At 35.6% G+C, this 13,798-nt stretch overlaps 1 protein-coding gene across 1 annotated transcript in view; it reads right to left on the minus strand.

Moving 5' to 3' along the window:
• GPSM2 (G protein signaling modulator 2) overlaps nucleotides 1–13,798 on the minus strand; it is a 56,831-nt gene that overhangs the window by 28,137 nt on the left and 14,896 nt on the right. The window contains 8 exon segments of the mRNA XM_017857463.1: nucleotides 164–293; nucleotides 1,183–1,291; nucleotides 2,729–2,884; nucleotides 5,682–5,797; nucleotides 5,915–6,038; nucleotides 6,580–6,722; nucleotides 7,060–7,195; nucleotides 7,592–7,813. Of these exon segments, the coding sequence (XP_017712952.1) occupies nucleotides 164–293; nucleotides 1,183–1,291; nucleotides 2,729–2,884; nucleotides 5,682–5,797; nucleotides 5,915–6,038; nucleotides 6,580–6,722; nucleotides 7,060–7,195; nucleotides 7,592–7,813 (1,136 nt within the window).

The following is a 13,798-nucleotide window of genomic DNA, read 5'->3' on the forward strand; positions in this document are numbered from 1 at the left end:
TAATTATATATATTTACAAACAGAGCTGTGTACAGCAAAAGAGTGTAGTAAGTTGAACTTCCTATGCTATATATTCTCGCTGAATATGCCAAATTTGTGATAAATAACTTTAATGTAAATATTGAGGATAAAAAAATTGGGTTTTAAAAGTCCTATTACTTACCATTCAAACTACTATCAATTTCAGTATTTTCAGACATTATGGAGTTATTTGTGCTGTAGCTCAGACCAAGAACCATTTGAAGGTCTGAGAGATTCAGTCGTGCTGTTAGTTCACCACTTTTATCCCCAACCTACAACACAAACATTTATATTTTAGAGTAGTATTTAAAGACAAAGAATGGTGAAGATTATTTGTGAATAATGGTGAAATGTAGTCAACCTAAAACTGGAAGAATGAAATAGTTTTATTAGAATTATGAGACCATGAATGAATGAAAATTTTTTTCCATTAATACTTGTCTTAAAGAATACAGAAAGAAAAAGCAAGTTTCTAAAATATCGTAATAGGACAGCTAATTGTATTCTTTTAATTCTTTAGTTCTCTAAACATTAGATTGCTCTTGTTCTCTGGGATCATATTAAGTAATAATGTAGATTATCCTGGACACATTAACTTGGTATATGAATCAAATTTCCTTAGAATATTTTATTCCCATAGTATAATAATAATGTTTATTAAGCTAGCACCAGACATTTTGCGAGGCACTTTTAATATACATTAGCTCTGATCATTATAACACTTTGCCAGGTAGATATTATTATTCCCATTTTGCAGATGAGAGAAATTGAGGCTCAGAAAAGGTTTCCAAGCTCAAATAGCCAGTAAGTGGCAGAACTACAAGAGGAAGCAGTCCTTAATTCTAAGAACCACGCTTTTCCTTCAATACCATGCTACTTCTCCGTGTAGAGATGCGGGTAGAGTAGGGGCATATTTTAGTACTCTCCTTCCACTTACCCACGCCCAGCCTTACTTTCCCGTCTTCCTACATCAAAGCCAATACAAACATAACTGTGATCTGTACCTCAAAATGCTTTGTGGGGTTCTTATGGTAACAGAATGATATATAATCAAATTTATTATTCAGCCACATGATCAATCTAGAGAAATAATAGGGTTCCCTCCCCCAACCTCCAATTTATAAATTACAATAGCACAGACAGCATTTTTTTGTTTCATACCTCTCTTGAAATTTCCAAGTGCTTTTCAGCAAAATGCATTGCTTGATCATGATTTCCTAGTGCTGTGTATGCATTTCCTAAGCTCCAACATGCTCTTCCTTCACCAATTCTAAAACATTATTCAAAGCGAACATGCAGTTATTTGAAAAGAGGTCCTATGTATAGAATAAAAGCTATCTAGCAGGAACTAAAGGCATAAAGAAAGGTTTGGATTGATTTGGTCTTTCATATAAAGAACATACTATCATGATATTATAGATATATTAGAATACCCAGATTAAAAAAAAAATACCCACATGATACTAAACTCATAGTCAAGTATTACAACATAGAAAACATTCTTTTAAAATATGAAAATACATTATAAAGTAATAAATCTCAAGGATAGGTATTCTGGTCCACTACCCCATTTTCCTTCTATAACAGCCCTACCAGGTTCAGTGTGTGTTTGAGCAGCAGGGAGAGAGAACTCACTACCTCCTGAGGTAGCATACTTCATTTTGAACAACTGCATCGAAAAGTTCTCTTTCATACTGAGGTTAAAAAAAAAAATCGATTTTCTAAAGCAAACATCACAGACTAAATGCTGGCAAATACTGTTTTTTTAATACAGTAAAACAAAACAACTGAATTACCCACTAACATTTAAAAAGCAGATTTCATATAAAACTCAGCACTTCCAGCTTTTCTTTAAAAAACAGGAAGATGTGGACACAATGGATTTTCATTCCTGCCTGGCAACAATTAGTTGGAGTTGGGTAGCAGTTGCCTCCTTCACATTGGGCATTATCTCTAAGTTCACCGTTCACCACAATTCCCACACTTACATAGTTAGGAAGACTTTTTTTTTTTTTTTTTTTTGAGATGCAATCTCGCTCTGTTGCCAGGCTGGAGTACCGTGGCGTGATCTCGGCTCACTGCAACTTCCACCTCCTGGGTTCAAGTGATCCTCCTGCCTCAGCCTCCTGAGTAGCTGGGATTACAGGCGTGCCCCCTCCCCACACCCAGCTAATTTTTGCATTTTTAGTAGATACGGGGTTACACTTACGTAGTTAGGAAGACTTTTTTTTTTTTTGAGATGTAGTCTCACTCTGTTGCCAGGCTGGAGTACAGTGACGTGATCTCGGCTCACTGCAACCTCCACCTCCTGGGTTCAAGCGATTCTCCTGCCTCAGCCTCCCAAGTAGCTGGGATTACAGGTGTGCCCCACCACACCTGGCTAATTTTTGTATTTTTTGTAGAGACGGGGTTTCTCCAGGAAGACTTCTGAAGAGGTAACTGAGTTTGGGACCTAGTCACTGATCTTGGGTCAAGGGCATATGGAACCAGACTAATCCTCTATCGCAGACTAGTCCTCTATCACAGACTAATCCTCTATCACAGACTAGCCTTCATACAACGATATACAAAGGATATCACTGAAAAAGAAAATTCCTTAAAAGGGATTTTAAGGTAAACATAGGAAAAGAAACAAAGGAAAAACTCCAGGGATTCAATAATGCATCTATATTTTACCTTAGTTACGGTCAAAAGATGTAAAACATACCTATCATTCAGCTCTTGAGCAATTGCTAAGTGCTTCAGATGATAATCAATGGCCTTTTCATAGTCTTGAAGCAAAGTATATGTATTTCCAAGACTGTAACAAGACTGTGCTTCTACAGCTCGGTCTTTAAGCTGTCGAGCCAACAGTAGTGTCTTCCTACAAGAAGAAATTAATTCTTACATAATGATCATTCTCAGTTTGGGCTTTAAGAATCACAAAATAAAACTCTCATTTTTCCTCTCTGCTGCTTTCTGCTGCCTTTAAATCTCTGAGAGCCTAATATTCATATCCCGTACTTTCTTCATTACTTTTAGACAAAATGAAAAGGCCTTTTTGAAACACAGAAAGCAGATTCAAGACAGAATAAATTTGAGAATCCTAACAATTCACCAAAGTAAAGGAGTATTGAAACATGAAATCAAGAGTTGCTAGAGATTAACATACTATCTTTAACATTTAAAAAAAACTTTCCCTCTGGTATTGGCAATAGCTTTTTTTCCACATGACATTTGTTTTCAATCATACCATCACCTTTGCATTGTCAAAATTTAAAATATTTAGGTAAAATTCTTATGTGTAGGCTATTAAGTCACCACTTAGGTAAAATTCTTATGTATAGGGCATTAGTCATCAACTCATGAAAAATACTGAATACTGCATCCAAACATTACCCAAATTCTACTGTGGTATTGTAGCTAGCATAGCAGTTAAGAGTATAGATCTTGGAGCTAGACTGGGTTTAAATCCCAACTTTGCCAATTACTAAGCTAAGGGCAAAGTATGTATACCAGTCTCTTCATATATAAAATGGGAGAAATACCTCAAAGGATTTTTGTGAGAATTAAATTAATATGTATAGATATAAAGTGCTTAGAATAGTGTCTTGTGCATAGTAGATGCTGTATAAATGTTAATGTGTTATTATTATCAGTGCTTAAACCTACAGATGCTTTTGGATTCAGTAATTTAAATGGCTCTCCCATAATTTCTGCCAAATAGTGTAATTACTTCATATCACTTATAACTATATGACAAATTACTATACAGTAATGTGATAGCTTTTTCTTAAACAAACAAATCTAAAATCACATATTTAATGATGATACCTTCAAATCTGTTGCCTTGGGAGGCTACCTAATTATTCTAATGTTGCCTGTCTTTTCAAGTATTTTTGAAAGACTTTTGGAATTGCTTTCAGATCCTGTGGCATAATGCTTTCTGGCATACCATTATTCTTTGATGGTACAGTTGATTTGTAAATGATCAGAAATCTTTCTGGAACCAAATTCAATTACTAACATAGGTTTACCAAACTACTGCTTTGTATCAGGAAGGATATGGATCTACAATGTTATGTTAGCCTTCTTGTTTGGCCCGGATAACAATTCCGGGTTGGGTATGGTAGTTCACACCTGTAATCCCAGCACTTTGGGAGGCCGAGGTGGGCGTATCACTTGAGGTCAGGAGTTCAAGACTAGCCTGGCCAACATGGTGAAACCCCGTCTCTACTAAAAATACAAAAATTAGCTGGGTGTGGTGGCAGACGCCTGTAATTCCAGCTGCTCAGGAAGCTGAGCCAGGAGAATCGCTTGAACCCAGGAGGTAGAGATTTCAGTGCACCAAGATTGTGCCATTGCACTCCAGCCTGGGCAACAAGAGCAAAACTGAAAACTCTGTATTTAAAAAAAAAAAAAATCTAAAGAAGAGTTCTAAAAATATTTCTAACCAACAACTTGGAATATATATAAAGTTCTGAGTTCTAGCCTGCTTACTGGGAGAAAAAAAGTAAGTTTCATTACTTTATATTCATGCTTCTTTAGTCAAATAGCCACTATCCATTTTATAATAGAACTTTTCAGTATGTAACACAGGTACACCATTTAATAATTAAGACTTCTCTATATCCCTTGGCTTTAAAATACAAGAAACTTTTATATTTAAAATCAAAATATATACTTCTTCATATAGTACATAGTAATATGTTTTATTTGGGAGGCTATTTCATATCTAAGTAACCTAATCAACCAACAAATATTAACCATTAATTAATGTTTAAAGCAAAGTGGAATGCTATTCAATGTTTTTTAGATAGGCCTGAAAAAATTTTACCTTTTTTATGAAGATGACAAACTTATCCAGAACTGTCTCATATTGGATTCTTTAACAAAATACAAATCACTCACTGTGTCTTCAGTTTAGTCAAACTGGTTTCTACCCAAAATCTATAAGGGCCTTCAATCCCCACTAACTAGGGAAAACTCAATCTAGAAAGCACAGATCAGGCAACTCAAAGCTGTCTAAACTTTCTATCATCTATGTCTCAAATCTACTGATAAGAGAGATCCTGTCACAGAAGAAGCTGTGATTGCAAACTCCACAGGTAAGTGAATGGGGACGCAGCTTAACAGTGACACAGTCAAATATGGGCAGAAAGAGGGTAAAGGGAGAACTGCTCAGTAAGAAGGTGGGAAGGTAGAGCAAAAAAATCAGTGATCACTGATAGAGACTATAAATATTTTTGTTACCAGGCTTTCTTTTGGCATCTCTTCTAACCCATAATCGAGTGAAATAAAGCATATACACACTATACACTACATATGCGAAATAGGTTTAAAAGATATTAAAGGTTGAAAACTTCATTTAAAAACAATTACTTTTAAAGATAAAAACCAGTACTATAAAGGGGTCACAGTGCTGCTATTAAATCTTAGGTACAATAATATTTATTGAGCACTGTGTACCAGGTACTGTGCTAAGTGTTTAATATATTATTTCATTCACTCTTCACAGTATTCCCCAAAATGATGTATTGATATATTCTGTTACAGATAAGGAAATTGAGGCTTAGATGCCAAAAGCCCTGCTGCAATCAGATTTTAAACCTAAAGCCTATGAATTAATGGGATTGAATAACTATTCGTTTTACATTTATCTACAGAAATATTAGACTAACTTGTAGTATTCTGAGGCAGTTTCAAATTCACCAAGAAATATATATGCATTTCCAAGGTTGCTATATGCTCTTCTTTCAGCCGCTTTATCTCCAAATTCTTTTGCAATCAGGAGACGCTGAAACAGAAAATTTTAATTAGATGTAGCTAAAATAAAACGGAAGAATGATCTAATCACTGTTCAGAACTTTGATGGAAGAAATGGTCTGGCTCCAAGGCCTTCCACTGTCTATACCTGCTCATGAGCTATAACTGCATCCCTGAAGTTGCCAAGGAGGTAATGTGTGTTCCCAAGATTTCCAAAGGCACGTCCTTGTGCTGCTCGGTCACCCAAAGCAGTCACTAATGATAGATTTTCCCTAAGGGATAGCAAAAAGTGATGACAAAATAAGTTTGCAAAACAATTTTATTTATGTGATTTACATATCTAATTCTTTTTATCAGAAAAAAATGTAAGGAAGCTTACAGCCATAATGTGCAACATTTTAAGGATGACATCTATGATGAAGAGCAATTATAGGAAATAGCTGGGAACACTTTATTAAACTATTCAGATAGGTTTCTGCCCAGGGTCAAGCACAGAGTTAATCTTGGAACCCCTATAGTTAAGTAGTTGTATGAAATTCTATTGGTAAAAGACTAAATTACTCTAAATAACAGCCCAACCATTGGTATTTCTTGTTTTTGCCACTAAGTGGCACTGGTCTTTAATTTAAATGAAAGCTACAGATTACTACTAATAGTAACACTATAACATTTAAGCAACTGAATTGATGATTTTGCTAGTTCATAGCTTTAAAACCTTTGCCAAACTTAAAAACTTACTACTGAATAAAGAACGTACAGCAGATCCACGGCTTAGATGGGCCTACATGATTGCCCATATCAGCCCCTACTCACTCATAAAAATCCACAGCTGCCTGCAGAGCATCTGTCACTTCTTCTGGAAATTCTCCTACATCCTGGGGACCAGGGTAACCAAAACTTTTCCCTTTGGCATGATACACATTCCCAAGATTGTAAAGTGCTCTTGCTTCTCCCACCTAAATGAAGACATCAGCAAAGTTTACATTTTGAAAACAGAGGTCAGGTTTATCATATATATATTTGTAATATCCTTAGTATTATGGACAAAGGAAAGAAATTTTTATATTGGCTCTCCATACAGAACCAATCAAATAATTACTTATGAAAGAAAGACCTCTATTTCCTTCTTTTTCTCTATTAAATTTTTTTTCTCTCTTTCACTTCTATTGGTCTATCAGTGTTTTCTTTTTTGGTATTAATTTTTAAATAAACTATAGAATAATTAAATAGTATTAAAATGCAAAGCCATCTGAATGAAAATATTAGGCCTACCATCTAATGCTGCGGTATTACCTTGTCATTAAGCTCTCTGGAAATATCTAGGTGTCGCTGACAACAAACTATGGCTTCATCAAAATTCCCAAGAACTTTTAAGGTGTTTCCCAGATTACCACTAGCTTTCGCTTCCCCCAACTGGTCTCCAATAGTCCTGAAAAAAGCAAAAAACAAAACAAAAAAAATGGTATTGAAATACAAATGGTGTTAAAATATAAAGCAGCCAGAGTACAGTTTTCCAAGAGGACAAACTGACATGCTTAAGGTAAGAAAAACCCATTGGCTTTGAAACCTACTTTAAATAAATATTTAAAACTTACATTTCTGGATTCGAATGTAATTAGTTTTCATCCATTTAGTTAAACTCTAGGGTCATTTCACTACTATTCATTCAATTAAACTGTGTTCAGCCTAAAGGTTAGTTTTAAAAAGTGATGCTACTGAAGTAGAACTCATTAAATGTATTAAGTTAGTTTTTGTTAATTGAATAGAAATATTTTTTAATGTAATAGCTAATTTCAGAAGGAAGAATATTTAAAAGCTTAATTACCTTGCAAGAGTTAAATCATGATGGTGATATTCTAATGCTTTGGCATAATCATGCAAATAGAAATAAGCATTGCCCAGCTGGCTGTAAATAGCGCTAAGTGTTTTTAGGTCTTCAGTTCCAACTTGAACTGCAGCTTCAAAGAATGACACACCAGCACGGCAGTCTCCTGATTTACATAGACGTTCCCCTTCCAAGGCCAGCTCTAGGCAAGAAGCTTCCATTCTACAAAATTATACAGGACAGACATTTAAACATAACATTACAGCTGCATCATAGTATTTTTAACTTCCAGTAATATAATTTAAATGTAGACTATACGGCTACTCTTGTGCAGGGCAGCTGCCTCTATAACTGAAATCTATATACATTCCTGATGAAACAGTAAAACAGTTATTTGTAGCAAGAGGTAATTTGCCTACTCAGATTTCTCTGAGCCTGCTCAGAGAGGTCAGGATAGCTAAATATCTTTATGTGGAGCTCATTTTAATTGGCCCAGAGCAATCCATGTTACTAGTGAAAGAACCTATAGCAGTATTTCCCAAACAATTCTGAGTTGTAACAGACCTCTGGACTTCCTTAGAGTCTGAGGAGATGAGTATGTGGGAAAGTGAGGCCCTACAATTATCAATACTGTTCTCTACCCAGGTATCCAAGTATTCTAGTCACTTGTTCATCAACCCCTCTGACCATCCATCCATCCATCCATCTATCCCTCGCTCTCTCTCCTACACACACAACACACACTCAGTCTCCTTCCTCTTCTTACCACCACATGACCACTTATACCATAGAAAAATAGAGGAACAAAATATTCTTGATCTATAAGGCACATTTTCACAAGAGAACTAAGTGTCAAGAAACTAAGTTAGAAAACAATGATTCAAAAATTTGCAGAAATACTAATTTTGAAAGTCTGTCCCTGAATTGAAAAAGAAGGATGAAGTTACTGTAAACATATCTGGGAGAAAAAAACACTGACACTTCGGATTCAAATCCTAAATTTTAGAGGGTGCCCCTCACCAAAATTCCCATTGTGTTTCTTCAGCATCTTCATGATTTCTGCCATATGTATGAACTACCTATTCGTTTAATTATTTCTGTAATTTGGCAAATTTCCTTTAAATTAGCACACTATCTTTATCATTGAAAAAAATGGAGCTTCATGCAAAGCAGTACTCATGAAACTGTGAGTTTGATATGATACTTATATTTATATTCTAACATGGCAGTCTCCAACCTTTTTGGCACCAGGGGCCAGTTTTGTGGAAGAAAATTTTTCCATGGATGGGTGGCAGGGGATGGTTTTGGGATGATTCAAGTGCATTACATTTATTGTACACTTTATTCCTCTTGTTACTACACATTCACCATAATGTAGAATCAGTGGGAGACCTGAGCTTATTTTCCTGAAACTAGATGGTCCCATCTGGGTGTGATTGGAGACAGTGACATCTCATCAGGTATTAGACTCTCCATAAGGAGCGTGCAATCTGGATCCCTCGAATGTGCAGTTCACAATATCTAATGCCACCGCTGATCTGACAGGAGGCAGAGCCCAGGTGGAAATGCTGACTCGCCCCGCCCATCTGCAGCTTACCTCCTAACAAACAGGCCACAACAGTACTGGTCTGTGGCCCAGGGCTTGGGAATCCCTGTTCTAATACACATTAAACAAATACGTAATTATTAAACTCTAAAAGTGAGTAAAGTTACCTTATGTACCACCAGTGGCATACATATCACTCTTTGAAAAGCTCTGATTAAGCTCATCAAATGTTTTAATTTTTGGAACAGCACTAAGTTACTCCTTACTAGAATGAGCTTTGAGCCAGTGGTTCTTAATGCTGGCTGTACAACAGCAGAGTTCACCTGGAGCACTTTCTAAAACCCTCAACCCTGAACTCCACTCTCTGGGTGACATCTGGCCACCTGTATTTTTTTAGAGCCCCAGGTAATTCTAAAGTACAAGTTAGGGTTGAGAATCAGTGCTTTTATAAGAAATGTGAATTAAACTACCACTCACCCTAATATCATTCAAATATGATTATATTCTGTATATCTAGTGGTAGATCAATTAACATGTTTTTTTGAGTGCTGTTTTTCAGTCTGTAAAATTTCAAGGGTCCTTACAGCCATAAATTAAAATGGGATTATAAAATGGAAAATATATCTGATGAAGCTAAAAGCCTGGACAAAATTAACTGAGCCAACTGTAAAGGTTCAAAGCAGACTTCTGGTTCAGAACAAGCAGATGTATGTAGCCAATTCCAATGGGTAATTTTCACGTTTTCTATCTAGGTATCTTTTTCTTTCTTTCTTTTTTTTTTTTTAAGAATTCAGATGACTTAGCTAATGGCTACTGCTCGTTCATCTTCACTTTTTTTTGAGACACAGTTTCACAATGTCACTCTACAATCTCGGCTCACTGCTAACCTCTGCCTCCTGGGTTCAAGTGATTCTTGTGCCTCAGTCTCCTGAGCAGCTGGGATTACAGGCGTGCACCATCATGCCTGGCTAATTTTTGTAATTTTAGTAGAGACAGGGTTTTGCCATGTTGCTCAGGCTGATCTCAATCTCCTGACCTCAAGCAATCCACCCACCGTGGCCTCCCAAAGTGCTGGGATTACAGGTGTGAGCCACCATGCCCGGCCCCATCTTCACTTTATGGATCTATGCAAAATAATGCAGGTAAACCTCTAACATTTTGCTACAACATTAGACTACAAGCCAATTAGATACAGGAGAGAAGATCTAAAATACATAGTAAGATAAGCGGTTAAATCAGAAAACTTAAACAGCTATATTTATGTTTCTTTATATGTCACTTCACAATTAATAAAGCCTATTTTTGTCTTCCAAAAATGAAAATTGCCCTTTAGAATTGCATTTCTGAAAATGAGAGATTTTATAAAAGAAAAAATTGAGTAGATCTGTTTAAGATTTTATGAAGTTATTGTCATATTCTATGTATAAAGAGATATAAGTCAACAAAACATATGTAAAAATGTGATTTTTTTCTTGAGATGGAGTCTTGCTCTGTTACTCAGGCTGGAGTGCAATGGCGCAATCTTGGCTCACTGCAACCTCCGCCTCCTGGGTTCAAGCAATTCTCCTGCCTCAGCCTCCTGAGTAGCTGGGATTATTGGCATGCGCCACGGTGCCCAGCTAATTTTTGTATTTTTAGTGGAGATGGGGTTTCATCATGTTGGCCAGGCTGGTCTCAAACTCCTGATCTCAGGAGAGCCGCCTGCCTCGGCCTCCTAAAGTGCTGGGATTACAGGCATGAGCCACTGTGCCCAGTCAAAATGTGATTTTTATTAAATGATTATTTTGCTAGATGAAGTACCTGAACTGATTGTCTTTATTTGTCAAAAACGGAAACCAATGAACTTCTAAGAAATATTTAAAAAATGGAAAATATATTTTATATGTAAAATTTTTTCCTATAAAAAGTTTTTAATTTAAGCATTCTAATTATGTTAAAAANGCCCAGCTAATTTTGTATTTTAGTGGAGATGGGGTTTCATCATGTTGGCCAGGCTGGTCTCAAACTCCTGATCTCAGGAGAGCCGCCTGCCTCGGCCTCCTAAAGTGCTGGGATTACAGGCATGAGCCACTGTGCCCAGTCAAAATGTGATTTTATTAAATGATTATTTTGCTAGATGAAGTACCTGAACTGATTGTCTTTATTTGTCAAAACGGAAACCAATGAACTTCTAAGAAATATTTAAAAAATGGAAAATATATTTTATATGTAAAATTTTTTCCTATAAAAAGTTTTTAATTTAAGCATTCTAATTATGTTAAAAACTATATCTCAAGCATTTTCAATGCTAGGAATTGATCTTAAGGTATACTTACACAAATTTAAGATATATATGAAAGGATATTTACAGCAGCAAAAAAACACAAATGAATTAAATGTCCACCAATAGAGTACTGGGTAAAAAAAATTACATGCCACTATACAATGGAATACTAATGATGGCACATCATGTCACTGAGGGAGAGGTGGGGAAATGGTCACATGTGACAGTACCATCAGTTCAGGATGACTGGGTTGCTGGCCAGGAAATTAGGAGTAAGGCAGAACTGGCTATTCATGTGAACAACATTTAAAAATCAGAAGTATAAAAGTGTTTGCCTATATTCATATAAAGCTGAGAAGTATCTTCTTCAAATAAATAACTTCACCACAAATGACTGATCTTCTGGATTTAAGTTTACAGAACATTTTTTTTACTGGAACCATTGATCCAAATGATGTGGCATCCAACAAAACTTAGCTATAGGTTGAATGGCCTCATAAATGTTACACATTTTTTAAAAGGCATTTTACATAATTGCCATAAGAAACAATGACAGCAAACTGGAAGCTTGCTGGCTACATGGCTGTCTTTGAAGTCCATGTAGTAAGAATGCCCTACAGGAGAGACTATCTTAGAAAAGTTATTCCAGTGACTAATACCTGAAATAATGTCCAAAACTCTCTAGTTTATGATTAATTCTTAGATAGATTCGGGCTCTGCTGTATTTTATTAGAAAATAAGTTAATATTCTGGCAAAAATCTCTAATATCTGAATCAAATATAGGTTTATGCCTGCAAAATAGGGCAGGTTGGTTTATAAATTTTTTAGAAGATCATTAAATAGTAACAGAGAAAGTAATTTCATATTCTCTCTGTCTCTATGAGAGAATAGAATTACCTCCTTTGTTTACCAGTTGGGTTGAAAACAAAGAACATACCCAGATATAGAAGAAAAACCAAGAAAATACCCCTCCATTAAAACATATCCCACATACAAAGTTTCTAGAAGACTTAATAACATCAATTTTGTCCAGATTTGACTCTTGCTTCAAGGAGCTTACAAACTATGTAAGAATAAATGATGGGATTCAGGACTTAAGAGCCAAAACAAGAGTACTCTCCATTTTCTCTATTATGCTTTCCATTTCTGTGGTTGTGGAATCTTCTTTCATAGACCCTAGCTCTACCTTCTCTGTATTCTAATTGGGCATGAACCTTTTCCATCACCAGTCCTAGCCCCAATAAATAATTTTCACCCATTCAATTTACCACATATATCTAGCTGTTCCCATTTATTTTGTAAAAGGAAAAGTGCTCAATTATATTGATTTCCATTTTGTTTGGTTAGATGATTAATAATATAGAATAAGGAGGAAGAAAATGATTAAAAATAAAACTTTGTACGGTAATTTAGTCTTAAAAGTGATTTTAACCTTTATCAAACTTAATTCTCAAAATAACCCTCTGAGGCGGGGTGCAGTGGCTCATACCTGTAATCCCAGCCCTTTGGGAGGCTAAGTGGGGTGGATCGCTTGAGCCCAGGAGTGCAAGACCAGCCTGGGCAACATGTCAAAACCCCATCTCTACCAAAAAAACAAAAAAAAAATTAGCTGGCTATGGTGGCATGCACCTATAGTCCCAGCTGCTCAGGAGGCTGAGGTGGGAGGATAGCTTGAGCCTAGGAGGCAGAGGGTGCAGTGAGCTCACACCACTGCACTCCAATAAAATAAAATAAATATAACCTTCTCAAATAAAATAAAAATAACCTAAGATAGGCATTGCTACAGAAGGAGAAACTGATGCTGAGACAGGTTAAATGACTTGCTTAAGGTCATGGGATGGCAAAGCTGAGATATGAAAATTTGTCTTTATCTCCAAATCCAGTGGTCTTTGCATCACTCCATGTTAACTTAAACTATTCAAGAAAGCACATTATTAACAACTACATTGAGCTAACAAAATTAGAGAATTCAACACCATATCTGTATTCCTTCACAACTTAAGTGCAATAATCTAACTTTTACAATATTAAAGTATTGAAATGTTTATTATTCACAGTAAGAAGCATAAATGACATTTCCCAAAGAAACACAAAACCAGAGAAACTAGTGTAATGAACCCAATGTATCCATCTTTCAACTTCAATAATTACATATATATAATCAAAATATTATTTATACATTCCTACTCCCATTGTTACTCTTCCAACCCCAGATCAGTCTGAAGTACATTCTGGAAAGCATATGATTTCATTTGTAAATACCTTAGTATATATCTTTAAAAGATTAATCTTTTTCAAAAAATATAATCACAATACCATTATCACACATAAAAAATTAATAATTCCTAAAAATCAACCATATAATTTTTTTAACTTAGAAATAAACTGTACTTTGTT

This window comes from Rhinopithecus bieti, unplaced genomic scaffold (genome assembly GCF_001698545.2).
Source record: "Rhinopithecus bieti isolate Rb0 unplaced genomic scaffold, ASM169854v2 scaffold_46482, whole genome shotgun sequence".
NCBI lineage: Eukaryota > Metazoa > Chordata > Mammalia > Primates > Cercopithecidae > Rhinopithecus > Rhinopithecus bieti.